The sequence below is a fragment of the Morus notabilis genome, unplaced genomic scaffold, assembly GCF_000414095.1.
Source record: "Morus notabilis unplaced genomic scaffold, ASM41409v2 Scaffold78, whole genome shotgun sequence".
Taxonomy (NCBI): Eukaryota; Viridiplantae; Streptophyta; class Magnoliopsida; order Rosales; family Moraceae; genus Morus; species Morus notabilis.
In genome coordinates, this window is record NW_010367622.1 from 2,781,427 (window position 1) to 2,800,760 (window position 19,334).

The window sequence follows — 19,334 nt, forward strand, 5'->3', positions numbered from 1 at the left end:
ACCCAATCAGTTCCCTCTATATCACAAAAAGCCCTAAACCCATTTACTTCCCAAATCCCTAACCCAATCAGTTCCCTCCGACAAAAATGTGAAAGAGAAAAACCACAAATGCTGCCGTTCAAAGATTTCTCATTCTAGGTATTGATCTTTACACACAATTTTGAAAATAAAGTGAGGATGACATACCCTGACTGAGTTCGAGTCTGAGGAGGAGATGAAGGACACTGCCGGCAGAGCTCCAAACACAGATGAAGGACTTTTGTTTCCCCGTCTGTTTCCTCTCTGGTGAAGGCGATAAATGGCCTTACTTTGATAGTATCGGCGAAATTGGTACCGAATGTGGAACTTCCTTCGATTGTTCACAATCACTTGAGCACTTGAAGCATTTCTCATCAACTTCAGAAGAGGAGTCCGCCGTGGGTTGGGCTGCTTATGCAGAGAGGAGGCTGCCGTGGGTTGTGCTGCTTATGCAAAGAGGAGTCCACATGCGAAAAATTGGAAACCGAAAGAAAAGAGAGGACAAAAATTAGAAAAGTTGTGCTCTGCAAACTCACGCGAGAAGCAACACAGAGAAAGCTGGAGAGATTCTCTGGCCAAGAGTAAATGCTTAGTAGGAGTGGATGGGTCAAAAGTGGGTGGGGGTCATTACTCGAGGAGAGACTGTGCACATGAGTTGGAACGGGCTGAATCAGGCCCCTACCTGATTTTGAAATCAGACCCAAAAATGATCCGAACAGTACAATTTGATTCTGGATCAGTTCCGTGATTTTGGGCCTCCAAATGCAGATTCTCCCACGTGACCCAGAGTCAGGATTCAGAATACAGCTTCCAAACGGTACCTAAGAGAGATATGATTTGGGTTATGGTGAATATTGTTTAGATTGTTTGGTATGATATTGATTTGGGTAATTTAAATTGGTTATGAATTGGGTAATGTGATTGTTTATGTTTTGGATTGTGTAGTTGAATTTTAGGCACTGTTTATTTTGCCGATTTGAGTTTTACTATAGTAAAAAGTTTTTAGAAACAGTCACATTTAACTTTTTTACTACAGTAAAAAATTCTTACATAAAATTACATTTCAACTCGAATCAGCGAACTAAATAATACCAAAATTGTTTGTGAAATTAATTTGGCTAATGTGTGAATGGAATGAGATCGTGAGAACAATCCCCAAGCGCCAACTCATCAAGAAGACCCGTTAGATTCAGCGCATTTCCCGCGCCTCTATATGCACCCACGATGGACCTAGGACAAACTAGCCTCAGTCTAGTGTTTTAGAACATCTCACACACATGCAACTGTGATGGCCAATCAGTGTGTGCGTCTTCTATACGCATGCAGCTTCCCGGCGTCACTCCTTAATCTAGAAGGGCGTTCAAAAAACATGTCAATCACCCAAACTGCCCAATCTAAATTTAACCAAATTAAATTATTAATTATTTTTTAATTATTGACTAGCTTGGTCTGTTTTTTAATCTAATTTTTTTAGACTATTTGATTTGTGATTTCGACTTCTCAAATTGCCCAATAATCCACTCAAAAATACACATTTTTTATTTCTGATATATTATTTATTTATTGTAATTTTTATTGGTGGTAATAAAAATTCTACACTTATAAAATACACCCATCACATTTTGGTTAGTTTGTATTAAAACTTTCACTGAATGTTTGGTAACTTGTATTGTATTGTGTTGTATTGTCATAATATAATACAGTGTGGCACTATGACGTATTGTACAAGGGGTCTAAATGTAAAATTTTTAAAATTTTAGGGTCAAATAATGTAATTTTTTAAAAAAATTTAAGGTCAAAATATAATTTTTTAAAGTTTTGGGATCAAAATATAATCTTTCAAAAGTTTTAGGGTCAAAATGTAATTTTATAAAAATTTTGAATTAATATACATCTAGAGATATATAATGACCGAAGTAGACAAAATTTAATATACATTTATAGTTAGCTTTATTTATATTCTTATGGTCAATATTCAAAATATAAAAAAAAAATTAATTTTAATTTTATTAATTAAAATATTTCTTAAAAAAATTGTTTTTATTGACAGCAAAAAATTATTCATCTACTAACAAATTTCTTATTTATTGTTGTTATTTTAAACATTTTAATAATTACTAAAAGTATTTAAATAAAGTTTAGTATAGTATACTTGTTAAAAATTTTCAAGTTTTAAATAACTATTTTAAAATGTTTTTTAATTTGGTATGAAAAAAGTAAAATAGGTAGATTGAAAATTAAGTTTTATCGTTAAGGTTATTTTTATAAATTTAAACAATGACAGCAAAAGCTGCTATGAAAAAACAATAGATGACCTACTTCTCAAATTCTGTTATTTGACATTAATTTTTAAAAGTTGCTGGACAAAAGTAAGATTTACCAAACATCCTAACCTATTGTAGCTTTTTTAAAAACGCTAAAAAATCCTCTAAAACCATTGCTAAACGGGCCTCAATAATAGAACATAAACCGTATTAATTTACCATGCATATTAACTTATACAATACAATAGTGATCACACAAAATATTATATTATTGTAGTAATATACAATACGACACTCTAATACGATCAAACAAATATGCCCTAAATGGTAAACTTTTAGATATTTGCTAATTTGAAATATACTTTAAACTTTAATCTTATCTTTATTTTTAATAGATTAACGGTCTATAAATTTTGTGAATTATTAAAAAAAATGATTAGAGCTAAGCTCAAACTTCCCAAACTAAACCACTTAAACAGCTTATCAGTAATTTGATCTAATTTAATTTTTGTTAAAAATATCGAATCACTGGGGATGTTTGGTTGGAGGATTCAAACCATGATTTGAATCATGGTTCATGGTTCGTTACAGTGTTTTCTCTCACAAAAAATACACGTAAATCAAAAATAATTCCAATCACATGATTCTAATCCATGAATCAAACGTCTCATAAAAAAGATTATTTTTTAATTTGGTCGATGGTTTTTTAAAAAATAAAAAAAATCACCGAAACCGTCAACGAACACCCCTATCCAACAGCGTGGGCACTCGCAGCAACATGCTCAATCGATGCCCTTCTTGCACCACGTGTCCCTACTTGTCCCCCACGTTTCCAACACTAGCAACCACGCCTCTCTCTATATGCCAGATGATTAGTGCATAAAAATGCACCATAAATACTACTTTTGATTTATATAATATTAAAATATTTAAGCTTTAATTAAGCAATTTCATTATTTTTATTCATAATATTTTAATTAAAATTTGTCTAGTTTTTGCTTAATTATTTACAGATAAAAAGTAGTATAAAAAGCTACACAGAAATAAGCCATGAAAGCCATGTTTTCAACCACCCGGAGCCAAGCCTCAGCCGAGCCGCACAAGCCAATCAGAGAGAGAGAGAGAGAGAGCCGAGCAGCTTAGCCGATCCAACATCAGTCCGCGTGGGCCTCAACACTTCCAGCGTTTCCTCACTCTTCCTCACGCGCGTCACCAGCAGGTCCATCTTCAGCGCGCACGTTCCTTCCACGCAGCTTCAGCGCGCGTCCAACTCCTCCGTAGTATGGGTCCCGCATCTGCAGCCATCAGCCGGCCTTCCTTTCCACGTGTGACAGCTGTCTCAGTGGACCCCAGCTCTCCTGCTCCGCCAGCACTTTTCCTCTTCTCCGTGGCGACACGTGGAAATTGAGTCCACTTCCTCCAATCTCATTGCGACACGTGTCTAGAGGGGCTGGATCCGAATTTCTCCTTCAAAAATCAGACCAAATGGCCGGATTTCTTCCCCAAATTAAATATATGATTTCTCTTAATTTATGTGTAATTTTATTTTCTTTTCTTTTCTTTTGTAATTTTCTAGTTTTACAATTTATTTCCTTATTTGACAGGCATCCTCTGAATACTATAAATATAGGAGTTGGCCTAAGGTTTGAAGAAGCTTTGAATATTCAGTTTTCTGTCGTCTTGCTGTCAGTCTCATGTTTTCTCTCTAGAACTTGTGAGAATGTTTTGCAAGATAGGCTAGAGTTCTCTTGGTGAGGTTAGAGATGAACTTCTATTGAGCAATCCAATTCAGAGTTTTGATTCCTTGTGTTGTAAAGTTTAATATCTTAATGAATTAAATCTCATCTATTTTTCTATTACTTTTCAAAATATTGTGTGCCAATTTTTATATAAGTTCAGTCACGCTTTTCTTATGTAATTATGTCACGCATTGTTTTGTTATTTAAATTATTTTATAAATTGTCTTTTACTCTAATATTGTCAAATTGATATATTGTCGATTTTGGATAACTTGTAATAATAATATTTCAGAGTCAACATAGAGATTTAATTTATTCGATTCCTTTATTTTGTGAATCAAAACTTGAATTGGTGAACGAAACATTAGGGATTCTCGACACCTTACCGTTTTTACTACTGAATTTTCTTCATACAGATTTTCTCCATTTTATTTTATTTGCAACAAAACTCTCAAAAACTCTCATTTTTCTTTAATTCACTTTTCTCTAACGCTCTTATTCTGTTAGTCATTCTTGTTATTTTGTTATCTCTCTGTGCATACGACCGCCTTTCTGTGCTACAATTGACCGCTTGTGAACATCACTTTTGGGCGTTAATCACCAGATGTGTCACACCAGTTGTGAAGTCTAATCAGTAGATGCCACATGGCAGGTTGCATGCAGAATTTCACATGGCAGGTTCATGATTGTTTCGGGCAGTTTTTTTCTTGAAAATCACCAACTCAACAAAAAATAATTTTTTTCATTTACCGGTTTGATATTTTTTTGACAAAAATTAAAGGCCGTTCGGTTCACTAATTCGAGTTTTTAATTCGAGTTGAGATATGATGTTGTATGAGAGCTTTTTACTGTAGCAAAAAAGTTAAATATGACTGTTTCTGAGAGCTTTTTACTGTAGCAAAACTTAAATTCTAAACTCGAATCAGCGAAAAGAACGAGGCCTAAATCAAACCAAATTATTAATAAGCAGTTTAGACGGTTTAATTTAGACAGTTTGAATTTAACACTAAAAAAGTTTTAAATAATTTTCAAAAATTATTAAAACCATTTATCCATAAAAATAAAAATAAGGTTCAAATTTACAATATAATTTAAAGAATTGTAAATGTTTAAAAAGTTCACCATTCAAATTTTTAATACAAACTAATAAAATGTGGTAGAGTGTATTTTATAATTGTAGAATCTCTATTATGACCAATAAAAGTTAAAATAAAGAAATAAATATTTAAGAAATAAATATGTGTATTATTTGGTAAATTATTAGGCGGTTTGATGTGTCCAAATCATTACCCAGGATGCCTCAAAAAAATTAGACTAAAAAATGACCAAACCTTCTATAATCCTTAAAAATTTACTGATTTAGTTTAATTTGATTTGCATTAAGCGGTTTGGCAATTTTTTCAACACTCCTACGTTCCCGTTTGCTCCCCAAGCAGAATCAATCAGCCAAATATCTCTCTGTCAAATATTTGACTTCTCCAAATTGATTTGCAATTTTATTTTGTTTCGATTCTTTTTTTAATTTTCCGTTTTTATTAGTTTGTTTCCTTAAATCACTTACACGCCTAAACACTATAAATAGAAGGCTTTTACACGCCTAAACACTATAAATAGAAGGCTTTGCTTCTTGTATTTATCATTTAATAATTATAAGATAATTCAGACATTCATATTAAGTTCACTTAATTTCAATTCTTATTTCCTTTGTTTTTCTTTAGGTGAGAGATTAGTGACACATCTTTTTATGAGTAACACAACCGACGAAAGGTCAAGTCTTGAGTAAGATTTATGTGCTATCATGATTCAATTCTTATTTCTAATTCACTACTTTTACTATGTTTATAAGTTTGATTCATTTCCTTTTTTTTTCTGCTTATTATCATAGTTATTTATATAGTGACAGAGGTTATAATTATTATATTTGATGCATGTGATTACTTTTTATATATCACTTACCGCATTCTGCTTTAGGATATTTTGTCATTTTCAGATAATGTATGAAAATAATTTTGCTTGCTTTTATTGTGAAGAGACTAATTTGATCAAATACCTTTTATATTATTGGGGCTTAAAATTCATATAATCTGACTGCATGTTTGGGTTGTGAAATATGAAACTGAGTTATAGAGTTAATATTTGAATTGTTTCACAAAACACACTTTTCTTCACTATCTTTTCTTTCATCTCCGTATTTTTTTACAATCACAAAAATTCTAAAAATATTTATTCTTATTTTTGCTTATCTCTTCAAATAACTATTTTCTACTAATTTATTTTGTTCGTTATTTATCACCTCCTCGTGAGATCGACCACCCATTCAATGTTACAATCGGTCACTTTATCAATACAAAATTTGGGTGTTAAACATTTTTAAAAATATTTTCTTTTCTAACTTTATTTTTATGATAATAATTTCTTTCATATGTGTTCTTATATAATTTTTTATTCCTTTTTTATTTTTTTTCAATGGCTAAAATTTTCTTCAAATGTGTTTGCTTTTTGCGTAATTCTTCTTATATGGTTAGTTATCCTTATGCGTATTTTTTTATGATTACCCAGTATAACATTTTTTTCTCCAAATTTTCCCTTTTAAACATTTTGGTTTTTTTCTCCAAATTTTCCCTTTTAAACATTTTTGATGCAATCCTTTAAATTATTATTACCTAATCGTATATTATCTTAACATGTATAAAATGCATGTAGAAACATGTATAAAATGCATGTAGAATGTTTTCATCCAAACTGCATCTAGGATCACGTTTCAATTAATCACCTCTTTTTTTAATCATATAGGACCCGTTTAGCTCGCTAATTCAAGTTTTTAATTTGAGTTGAAATGTGACTTTATGTAAAAACTTTGTACTGTAATAAAAAAATTAAATGTAACTGTTTCTGAGAGCTTTTTACTGTAATAAAATTTAAATTTTAAACTCAAATCAGTAAAATGAACAGAACATTAATCTAATCTAATCTAAAATACATAAAAATAAGAAAGTTCCATTACTGTTCACTTCCCAGGACTGCCACTTGGCAGCTTTTCTTCTTTCTTCTTTTTCCCCTTTCTAGCTTTTATTTTGACTTTTTGCTTTTCCTACTTTTTTATTTCTTTTTATATTTTTTAATGTTTTATTTTTTTATTTTGTCAATATTTCTTTACATCCTAATTTTTTACTGTATGCTTTTTAAAAAAATTTTCTTTTCAAGCTTTACTCTTATAAAAATAATTCCTTTCACATGTGTTCCTATATAAATTTTTGTTCCTTTTGTATTTTTGTCAATAGCTAAGATAATTTTTTTTTTCAAACTGTATAATTCATTTTATATCAATAGTTATCTTTATGCATATTTTTTTTATCACTAGCCTAATAAAACCTTTTTTCTTCAAATATTTCCCTTTTGGTCATTTTTTCGTGTAATTTTATTTATTTATAGTCCACACTCTTCAAAATGAGGTCATGAGAAGATAGAAACTTAGAATTCCATTTAATATGCTGGAATTCCTCTTTCCTCCAGCCTTATAATACCCTAGCCAGATGAAAATCAGTACATAACCAACTTTGCCCACAGCTAAAATCTTTAAAATGTTCATCAGCAACCAAGTTTGAATAGATGCCAATGGAAGGAGCCAACAAGTTATCAATCTATCCTTTACTATTATAAAGTACTGCTTTCTTGGTTTGAAATCAATTGGAGATAGTTCTAAATGAATCCACAGTATGTGAGGCCACTTTTTTTTTCCCTTTTTCAAGAAAATAAAATTAATTTAAGAAACATATGTGTTGACGGTAAAAACTCGTCAACAGAAATAGGTCAGGTCACCACTAAGTATCCCGTTAGATTACCGGCTTAATATTGACTGTATACTTAATATATGCAGTGAAGTGTTTGTGGTATTTTTTGTGTAGTGAGCTATATGAGAAAAAATACTTGAAGTAGAAAAAACACAAGATTTATAGTGGTTCACTCTTATAAAATGAAGAGCTACATCCACTGTAGTTTTCTATTCCTTTCGAGATTGTTGCAGTTTACACTCACAATTACTCTCTCGTTCTTTTCTCTCAGGAAAGATCAACCTCTTTCCTGTAGGAGGCTTCTCTCCTTTTATAGCCGAGCTTCCTTCGTCGGGTGGATTTTCTGTGTAGGCAGAAAAGCACTCAAGTGGTTTGCCTTTCTAGGCCCAGACCGTAACCCACTAATTACTTTTGCGTACTGTTCACTCAGCCAATTAGTCTCACATTACAGCTTTGTGCGCACTTGTAACCCTTTTATGTCCCCCATAAGGCGGTTTAAGGGTTTGCATTTAATGCCTGTACTGCAGACATCTCCCATTTCCGCACGCAACTTGCGATGTCAGGCTTTCCCCTCTTCGGGCATTCCTCTCGCCGTCTCTATTTGCTCAGCCTAGTTTTCTTTCTTGGCAGTTGATTTCTTCCCGAAGGATTCCTGCCGTAAGGTCGACGGTACGAACTGTCGTCGTCATGAGGAGTCGGCGCCGAAGGTTGGGCTTCCCTTGCAGTAGAAGGAAAGGGAATCCCCCCTGTCGAGGGTTGTTGCCTTTTGAGGGAAAGCAAGGCCACGTGTCACACTGTTGTTTGCCCACGCGTCATCCACATTTTCCCACACAACAGCTACCCCCCAGGTCGAGGGTTTCTTTCAGACAGCCTCGAGCTTAGGTTCGGTCGTACCTTCGTGCTTCGGGTGTAGGAAATTGATCCTGAGCCTTAATCTGTAATGATGGTCTGGATGCTTTGGATTTTCTCGAGGAGCGCAACCGTCGCGTCGGTTGCTTCCCCGTGCTGACATAAGGCTTCATTTCAAAAAGATGAATATGAGCCCTTGGATCGCATCCTTTCATCTTCTTGCCTTCGTTTTGCTGTCATTCGATCTGGGAAAACTGCCCCTGTCGTTGGATTTCCATGAGCCTCATCTGACGGTCAGGGGTCGAGGGCCTGTTTTCCTTTAAATATTCTTCAAACCGAAGCCATTCTTTCCCAAAATCTTTAGAACTGCCATTACTCTGCCTGAATTTCTCCTCGCGAATCTCCGACTTGCGCTCCCTGCTTCCTGCTTCCTTTGGTGCATCGCGAAGCTACTTGGTTTCCAAACTTCGTCCAGGCCCCAACTCATCGGTAAGCTTTAATCATTGCTTATTTGCGTTGCTGGATGATTTTACTGGCTTTCCCAGTGAATCATATGCGTTGATATGCAAAATGTAGAGGACAGTCACTTACTATGCTTTATTCGACCCACGTAGGATAGTTTTTTTTCTGAGTTCTAGTTGAATGCGAGTCTCTGGCTTCTGAGTTCTGATGAACCTTGGTTGTCACGAGCATTCGTCGTTACCATTTTTATATGAATGGTCGACATTATGTTGAGGTATTTCAGCAGCCGTTGTCTAGAATGGTCGTCGCTTAAAGTGGTCGCCGTTTTTTCCTTCCTCTCGACTTAGGATTTTGATGTAGCTCCTTGTCTCTTTTTTTATTATTATCAGAACAATGGTCCCAAAAAACACCCGTCGAGAGGAACCGTCTGTTGTACGACCAGACTCCCCTTCTGTGCCGGAGATTTCATGGTCATCTTCCTCATCGGACTGTGATTCACTATTGCGGGAAGTTGAGGAACATGTGGCCGGCCCAAGCGACGACTATAGCGATAATTATGACAGCGTCTGCCGAATGATTGACGAAGACATCGATAGGAGGCCTTTCATAGGTGGCAGCATATGTGGGGTCGCCGCTTCACTGGTGGACGCCCCGCTGGCTGCTACAAGTGGAGATCCGGACAGGCCGTTCTTTACGGCCGATATTGTGGCGTCGAGAGTCCGAAACAAAGATATCATCCGGGCTGTCAAAGAAGGCTGCATTGATAGGAAATGGTTTGAATACCTCTTTCCGGATATGCATTTTAGGACTAGCATGCCTCCGACCGGATACCTCCCCGTTTATACTAGGGCTGTCACGGCGGGGGGGGCCCCACCCGGCCCCCCCTTTTTAAAGGACTATTGCCATTTCTATGGCATCTCCCCTGCTCAGCTGGCACCGAATTTTTGGTATTGCTTCGCCGGTGCCTGGATTTTGTGGAGCCAACGGTTTGATACAGATCTGCCGCTGGACGAGTTTAGGTTTATGTACAGGTTATGTGCCACGTCGCAAAGTGCGAAGGGTGGTACTTTTTAAGTGGGCACGGGATACCCTAGCCCAGGTTTGGCAAGTTGATACTGGGTATACCCTCGTCGTCGCATTGGTGGAAACCCATGTTTTTTATGATACGAGGGCCTTTTAACTTCCATCCCGACGACCGTTTGCCCCGCCAAAGGAAGGTGTAAGCGTCGTTTGGGAATATGGGTGAGAGTTTGAACTTCTCCTCTCCCCCTGTTTCTTTCTCTCTTTTTTTTAACGCAGACAGTTCTTTTATCTGCAGTTAGCCACGATCAGCCGAAGCTTACTGGAAATAGGTTGGCGAGGGTTAAGCAGGCCTTTTCGTATTCGTCGAGTGATCGACACATTGACACCCTCTTGACCGAGGCCAACCTTTGACATACTAGGTTGATTCTTAATCTTCCTGACCCCACCAATCTTAACGTCGTTCGTGAGTTTTTTCACCTAAGCGACGAAGGTAAACCCCTGGCTCACCGCCTTTCTTATTCTGGCATGGTCTATCCAAAGGTCGACTATATCTTTGTCTCGTTGTTTGCACAGAAATGGCGTCTTTGGGGATTCAGCTTCCTGGTAATCAGCCGCCTCAGCCAAGCCAGCAGCCCCCGCCAAGCCAACAGCCTCCATCCAAGGGAAAAGATAAAGCCAGCTCTTCTTCCCAGGTGCCAAGAAAAAAGTAAGCCATGAGGGTCCCTTCAGCGTCGGAGGAGGAGGTTCCTGCGCTGAAAAGGAGGCGCAGAGAGAAGGCACCGGTGACCGAAACTTGGACGCCGACGGTCCCAATTCCTGATGTTGCTAATGCTCCTCCGGCGCCGATAGAACGCATGCTTATCCCGGGGCAAAAATCATAGACTCCAACTTCCAAGTCTCGGATATTTCTGATGCCGAGATTGGGGTTATGCTGAAACTTCCCCCTCGTTTCTCCATCGTCTTCCAGGCTCTATATGAGTCTTTTCTCGAGCCGCACTGGATTGCCGCCGCCCAATCTTCTCTGGTTGACCGTCAGCGCAAGCAGATTACCTTCCAGATCCATGTAAGCCTCGATCGAGCTGCCTTTCTTTTTTCTTGTTCATTTCGTCCCTTGTACCCTTATTTTCTGACCTTCAATTTTTCAGGGCCTAGTCCTTGCCATTCTCAACCTTATTGATTTAGTCAAGGTTGAAAAACGTGATAAGGAGATGGACAGCGTCGAAGCCAAGCTTAACTCTCTTCTTGACGATACCAAGAATAAGTGCTCGGCTGTGGTCGAGGAGAGGGATGTGGCCGTGGCCCAGCTGAGGAGTTTGGAAGGTGAATTGGCCAAGATGTTAGAACTTCAGAAGGAGTTGACCACCTTAACTGCTGCAATTGCGGATCTTACAAAGCAGGCAAAAATTTCTGAGAAGAAGTCAGCCGAGGCTACTAAGGCAATGAAGAGGTGCTTCGCTGAAGGAAAAGCTGAAGGGAAGAAGGAAGTCGAAGCTGAGGCCGCAACAATGTTCGACGCCAAGCGTGTGGAGATCATTGAGGAGTTCAAGGCTTCTCCGGAGGTCATCGACATTTGCACTAAGGGTTTTCACTCCGCTGGTCAGCAAATCGTCGATCTGATAAAACAATAGCATCCTGAGTGGGATTTGAGCTTCCTTTATGTTGCTCCTCCTCCTCCTGCTGATGATGACAATCCTTCCCCGCCTGGTGACGACGAGAACTCAGTGGCTGGCGGCGAGGCCTAATGCTTTCCTTTTTTTATATATTTTTGTGTAATGTGGAACATATTTATTTTCTTATATGTAATATTTGGGATTTTTACATAATTGCCTTCATTGCTTCCCTTGCTCCTCCTTGGAAGAGTCACCTTCAGCTTTTTGCCCCTTGGGGCCATCGCCTTAGAAAATTTCATAAAAATTTCCTAAGTTTTTCCTCGCCTCTCCTTCTTGGAAGAGTTGGCGTTAGCTTTTGCCCCTTGGGGTCGTCGCCTTAGAAAATTTCGTAAAATTTTCTAAGTTTTTTCTCACCTCTCCTCCTTGGAAGAGTCGGCGTTAGCTTTTTCCCCTTGGGGTCGTCGCCTTAGAAAATTTCGTAAAATTTTCTAAGTTTTTCCTCACCTCTCCTCCTTGGAAGAGTCGGCATTAGCTTTTGAACCTTGGGACTGTCGCCTTAGAAAATTTCGTAAAATTTTCTAAGTTTTTCCTCGCCTATCCTCATTGGAAGAGTCGGCGTTAGCTTTTGCCCCTTGGGTCGTCGTCTTAGAAAATTTCGTAAAATTTTCTAAGTTTTTCCTCGCCTCTCCTCCTTGGAAGAGTCGGCGTTAGCTTTTGCCCCTTGGGGTCATCGCCTTAGAAAATTTCATAAAATTTTCTAAGTTTTTCTTCGGTGATCCGTAGATCCCTACCCCCCTTGTCTGTTTAATATACCTTAGTTTTTTAAACAGACAAGTTTATTCGAGGGGTAAATTCTTCTTACTTTTGGACAATATTTCTATAAACTCATAATTTATTTAAATTGCCAAAAATGTAACTAAGATGCGTTTAAAAAACTACATACATTATTGGTAGTACAGCTTTAGCTGTTCTGTATTCCATGGATGATGAATCTTCTTGCCAGAGAGGCTTTCCAAAACGTAGGTGCCAGGACGCAATACTTCTCTTATTCGGTAGGGTCCTTCCCAAGTTGGGCCCAGAGGACCAGTATTTTTGGGTTTTGTACTCCGTGTTACCCTTTTTAATACTAGGTCTCCTGGGACGAACCTTCGTTGTTTGACTTTTTTATTGTAATATCATGCTGCCTTCTGCTGGTAGGCAGCAAGGTGTAACTAGGAGTCGAGCCTTTTTTTCTTCTAATAGGTCGAGTTCTCCATTCATGCCTTCTGCATTACCGTCATCGTTGTAGACTACAGTTCTTAAAGTCAGCGTCTCAATTTCTATGGGTAGTACCGCCTCGACGTCATACGTCATGGAGAAGGCGTTTCACCCGTGGTACTTCGGCTCGCCGTTCTGTATGCCCACAAGACCTTGAGGAGTTCCTCGGCCCATTTTCCCTTTAGATCATCGAGCTTCTTCTTCAGGGTATACTTTAATATTTTATTGACTGCTTCGACTAGCCCATTAGATTGTGGATGTATCGGCGCTGAGAACTCCTTTCGAATGCCTAAGCTGTCGCAAAATCTTCGTGTGGAGGCATTATCAAATTGTTTGTCATTGTCAGACACTATCGAGTGGGGGACCCCGAACTTGCACACAATGTTACTCCACATGAAATTGGTGCAAGCTGCTTCCGTGGTTGTAGTCAGAGCCTTTACCTCTGCCCATTTTGTATAATAGTCTACTGCGACGATGGCAAACTTAAAGCCTCCAGGTGCAAGGTGTAATGGCCCGATTAAGTCGACCCCCCATTTGGCGAAGGGCCACAGACTGAGAACGGAGGTTAGGTTTTCTGGGGGTGCTATAGGAATTGTGGCATATCTTTGGCACTTATCGCAACGCCGAGCGTATTGGTATGTGTCCTTCTTAAGCGTGAGCCAGTAGTACCCTTACCTCAAAATCTTTAGAGCTAAAGACTGCCTCCCAGTATTACTGATTACCGCAGACTCCTTCATGGATTTCCTGTAGGACCTTCTGGGCTTCATCATTGTCCAGGCACCGCTGTAAAGGTGTCGAATAGCCTCATCGGTAAAGCAAACCGTCGTACAATAAGTATCTGACGGCTCTATACCTGATCCATATGGCCTCGTATTTGTTGTTTGGTAGTTTTGCATCCATCAAGTACTAGATGAGCGGCGTCATCCAACTTTCGCATGTGTGGATGATTAATGCCTCAATTACTTCCTCAATGGTCGGACGCTCTAGTTCTTCAATAGGAACGACCCCCAGTGCGTCAGAGTCTTTTGAAGATGCTAGCTTTGTCAGAGCATCGGCATTGGTGTTTTCGGTTCGTGGTATCTGAAGTATCTCGTAGTTTTTGAACTTGACGAGTTCCTCCTTTACCTTCCTTAAGTACGCACCCATTTTCTCGCCGCGCGCTTGGTATTCTTCTTTTACTTGCCCGACGATCAATTGGGAGTCGCTGAAGATGTTGAGCCTTTCAATTTTCAGGTGACTGGCCAATCGCAGCCCTGCAATTAGCGTCTCGTATTCTGTCTCGTTGTTCGACGCCTTAAATTTAAATCGAACCGCCGAGGTAATCTTGTGACCTTCTGGGCTAATCAACATGACATCGGTTCTTGACTCATTATCGCTCGACGCTCCATCCACGTAGAGCTTTCATTCTGTCCTCTCGACTTCTTCTGGTGTGGTGGGAGCCGGTCTATGGGAGAATTCAACCAGAAAGTCAGCCAACACTTGGCCCTTGATCGCTGCTCTTGGTACATACTTAATGTCGAACTGGCTTAACTCCACCGACCATTTGAGAAGTTGACCAGAAGTTTTGGGTTTTTACAGCGCCTGTCTTAATGGGTGATTTGTGAGAACCCGTATTGTGTGAGATTGAAAATAATGTCGAAGCTTCCTCGAGACTACCATCAAGGCGAGGGCCCAGCGTTCCATTTCGGTATATCTTGACTCAGCGTCGAGGAGTCTTTTGCTCACATAGTAGATTGGCAGCTGGACCATTTCTTCGTCTCTTATTAGTACGGAGCTTACGGCGTGTTGAGACACGGAGAGGTATAGGCTAAGCTCTTCGTCGAGGATGGGTTTTGATAGGATTGGAAGCTTGTCCAAGTGCTCCTTCAACTTCTGGAAGGCCTCTTTACATTGTGGTGTCCATTCAAAGCGCTTACTTCCTTTTAAGGCATCGAAGAAGGGGACACACTTCTCTGTCGCCTTTGATATGAATCTGTTTAGAGCGGCGACGCACCCTGTCAACTTCTGCACCTCCTTTGGTTTAGTTGGGGACCGCATATCCTGCAGGGCTTTTATCTTTTCAGGGTTAGCTTCTATTCCCCGACTGCTGACCATGAAACTAAGGAATTTCTCTGATCCAACTCCAAAGGCGCATTTTCAAAGGTTCAGTTTCATGTGGTATTTTCTCAGTATACCAAACATTTCACCCAAATGGTCGACGTGTTGGGTGGCCCTGGCACTTTTTACCAGCATATCGTCGACGTAAACCTCCATTGATTTTCTGAGCTGTTGAGCTAACATCTTATTTACAAGCCTTTGGTAGGTGGCGTCTATATTCTTTAGGCCAAAAGGCATTACCTTATAGCAGTAGAGGCCCCTGTTAGTTATGAAGGATGTGTGCTCCTCGTCGGCTGGGTGCATGGGGATCTAGTTATACCCGGAGTAGGCATCCATAAAACTCAGCATCTCATGTCCTGTTGTGGCGTCGACTATCTGGTTTATCCGAGAGAGTGAAAAACTATCCTTTGGGCAGGCTTTGTTGAGGTCGCTGAAATCGACGCATATTCTCCAACTTCCGTTTGGCTTGACCACCAACACGGGATTTGAAACCCATCGCGGGTAATGTGCCTCCCTGATGAACCCATTGTTGATCAATTTGTTGACCTCCTCTTTTAGTGCCTCGTACCTCTCCGGGTTCATCAGTCGACACTTCTGGCGCTTGGGGGATACGAGGGGTCAATGTTTAGAGAATATCATATATGACCTCTGAGTCGATCCCTTCCATGTCAGCATGACTCCAGGCGAAGACATCTAGGTTTTTCTTGAGGAAGCCCTCGACGTCAACCCTAAGTGATGGAGTTAGGGCTGAGCCTACTTTTAGTATCTTGGTTGGTTCGCCCTCGTCGACTTGGACCTCTACCAACTCCTCGACGGGTTGAAACTATGTGACTTCCTCCTGGATCCTGGGATCTATGTCTTCAGTGGTACTTTGATAAACCATCCTGACCTCCTGCCTTCCTGGCTGGTCATATTCGCGCAGGGCATCGGAGTATGCAACCCTTGCCTCGTATTGGTTGCTCTTCATTTCGCCCACGCCATTTGGGGTAGGAAACTTGACTTTTTGGTGGTAAATGGAAGTGATTGCCCTCAGTGCCTAGAGGGTTGGTCTTCCAATCATGGCATTGTACTGGGAGCCCCCTTTATTACCACAAAATTAGCCATTGTGGTGGCCTGTCGAGGCTTCTCCTCTGCGGTTATGGGCAGCCGGATAGTCCCCTAGGGGATGACAGAGTCCCCCGTAAAGCTATACAACGATCTGGAGGTCTTTTCCAGCTACTCCTTTGGAATTCCCATCTTTTCTAGGCAGTCGGAGTATAAGAGGTCTACTGAGCTCCCGTTGTCCACTAGGATCCGGCACACAGTATGGTTCTCGATCATGGCTTCTACCACCAATGCGTCGTTGTGAGGGAAGTGAATTCCTCTGGCGTCGTCCTCATTAAACGCTACGTCGGCGCTGCTGAATTTTGGTGTTTTTACGGCAGAGACACTCCAGAACCTTTCCTGGTAAACCCCTCTAGCCTCGTGGGCATAGTCCTTCTGAAATCTCCTTGAGTCTCCTCCTATATAGGGGCCGCCGAGGACAGTTCGTATGACGCCGACGGATTCTCGGTCCTCTGGGCGCTAGTTCTCGTCTCGGCATCAACCGTCATTCTGGCTGCCGTGGCCATCGTTTCTAGGTCTCCGCTCGGCTTTGAACTCCTGCAGCCTCCCCCCGCGGATCACTCTCTCGATCTCATCTTTAAGATCGGCGCAATTGTTGGTGTGGTGGCCAACGTCGCCATGGAACCTGCAGTACTTATGGTTCCTTCGGCTAGGATCTGACTTCATTGGCTCTGGGCGGCGCAATAGATTCCCGCGGCCGACCTGATTGAACACTTCCTCGGCTCATACTGTTAATTCATGGTAGGAATCATACCTTTGAAACGGTCAAGGGTTACGATTTTCCTCTTGCCTCGGCTTCTTAGTTTCCGGAGTGTTCGACGTCGAGGCGGGCTGCTTGTCCCCGCTTCCTCTACCTCGTCGCTTCTTTCCATCCTGCTTTGCTGGCGTCAACCCTTGTTCGGTCCACTTGTTCTTATTGGACCAGTGCTCAGGTCATTCGCATCCGCTTCATCGGCGTTTATGTAGTCTTGCGCTCGTGTAAGGAATTCCTTATAGCTGGACGGGGGTTTTCGGTTCAGCTCTCCCTTGAAGGGGGTTATCTTTTTCATGCTAGATAATGCCCCCATCAAGGCGTCCCGGTCGGTTATGTCCATCGTGGCAGCGACAGCTTTCCCATATCTTGCAAGTCACTCCCTCAACGATTCGTTTGGCTTCTGGTATATCGTCGTCAGATTCTGTTTTGAGAAGACATTTTTTAACCCCTATAAATTGGAGAGAAAATGCTTCCTTCAACTCATCCCAGCTTGAGATAGAGTTAGGCTTCAGCGTCCGAAACCATTCTTCGGGCAGAGTCCGTTAAATGGTTCCGGAAGGCTCGGCACATAATCTTCTCAGCATACCCATGTAAGAGCATGTGCCCTGCGTACATCTCCAAGTGATCGTCGGGATCCCCTCGACCGTCATATGGTGGGATCGACGGCGACCTGTATTTATCGAGGAGAGGTGGTGCCATTATTTCCGCAGTAAATGGGTGGTCGTGCGTGTGGCTAGGCGTTATGTCGACGTTTACTACCTCGGCCACTCGCACTATGTTCTTTTTTAGGCCGACGACGTCGCCCATGAGTTTTTGCTCTAGGTTGGCCATTCGTTCCATAATGGTGTGCGCTTCTTCGGTCGAGATGGCTGAGCCAGCTACCCTCGACACCTTTGCCCTTTGGACGTTAGGTCCGCCCCTTGCCTGCCCGCCTGCCTATACTGACCCTGAGTCTCCCGGTGGGTTTCCTCCTGGGTTTTGGGGTAGCACCTCGGGGTTCCCCAGACCTCTCGCTATCCGGTCCTCGGGAGCCCGGAGACCGACGGCCCTTAAACGGCTGCCGGAGAATTTGGAAGGTCAAGTAGGTACACTTTTAGGCCATCCTAACTCCAATGGTCTTGAGCTTCGAGAACTCACATCTTGTTCTTTTAAACTAATTAATAACTAAAGTGAAAGGAAAATTAAGGAAGAAAGTAAGCATATGTAGATAAATACAATTCTCAAAACAAGTTAGAACAAGAATTTCTCAATTCATATTCTTAAAAAAGGGGACCAAATTATTGGCAACATCACTCGAGCAATATATCAATAGAAGCTCTTTATGTAACTAACTCAGTTAAAGTTTGAGAAAACATTAACACGTAGCAAATTAAGGAAAAAAAATTAAGTAAGCGACTTGTTCAATGGTGAGTGAGAGCACAACCCAAAACCCAGCAGAGCACGAAATCCTAGTCTAAGCACAACCCAAATCCCCAACAATTAATCAGCCCAAAACCCAGCAGAGCACCAAATTTAAACCCGAATCCGAAATCCCCAACCGTTACAATAGAACCCAAACCCATAACAAATAAAACAAAATCCCCAAAACGGAAATAAAATAAAAGCCTAAGAAGAGAAAATAGAGGAGCAGCAAACCTGAGGGAAAAAAACGCCTAACTCCAAGTATGAGCAGAGAAGTGGACCACAGAAAACCATATGAATGCCAAAAGAACCTAATCAACAGGAAGAAGGGAAAGTCAATCGTAAGGACAAAAAAAAACAAAAAACAAACGGGAGAAAACAAGAAAGGAATGCAACCAAAAAAAAAAAAAAAAAAAAAAAAAAAACCTGGAAAAAAAAAGCAACGAGGAAGAAGAAGAGAAAAACAAGGGAAAATAAAAAAACTGTGATTTCTTATACAGTTATAGATAGATAATGAGGAAGCCTACAGAGCAATAAACAAGTCAATGTCACACGTACCTTTATAGACATAATGGGCATGGGAAAAAAAATGAAACTCATGCCTTTTAAATAATACCATTGACTTGTAATTACAACATTTATACGGAACACTTTTGACGAAGAAAAGTTTTAAGCCATTTGCACCCACGGACAAACGCATCTTCTACACTGTCAAAAGATCAAAGAAAGGTTTATAACATGATTTTAAACACAAATTTTTGTTCCATACACTGATAATGATAATGATAATGATAATGATAAATTTAAAAAAAAAAAAAAAAAAAAAAAAAACCTAAAACTTCTAAAAAAAACCTCAAACTTCTGGCTCCATTTATATTGTTGCTTCTGATTCCAAACATCTTAATGCAGCTAACCAATATAGAAAACAGACAAATTGAGATCCAAATCCACCATCAAAACCACTT

At 40.2% G+C, this 19,334-nt stretch overlaps 1 protein-coding gene across 1 annotated transcript in view; it reads right to left on the reverse strand.

Annotated features, from left to right (window-relative positions):
• The window catches only part of LOC21412429, a 3,024-nt gene extending 2,425 nt beyond the window's left edge, over positions 1-599 (reverse strand). Inside the window, exon 1 of the mRNA XM_024175414.1 lies at positions 187-599. Within this exon, the coding sequence (XP_024031182.1) occupies positions 187-393 (207 nt within the window). The 5' untranslated portion in view covers positions 394-599. The remainder of the gene's footprint in view (positions 1-186) is intronic.
• Between the last annotated feature and the right edge of the window lie 18,735 nt (positions 600-19,334).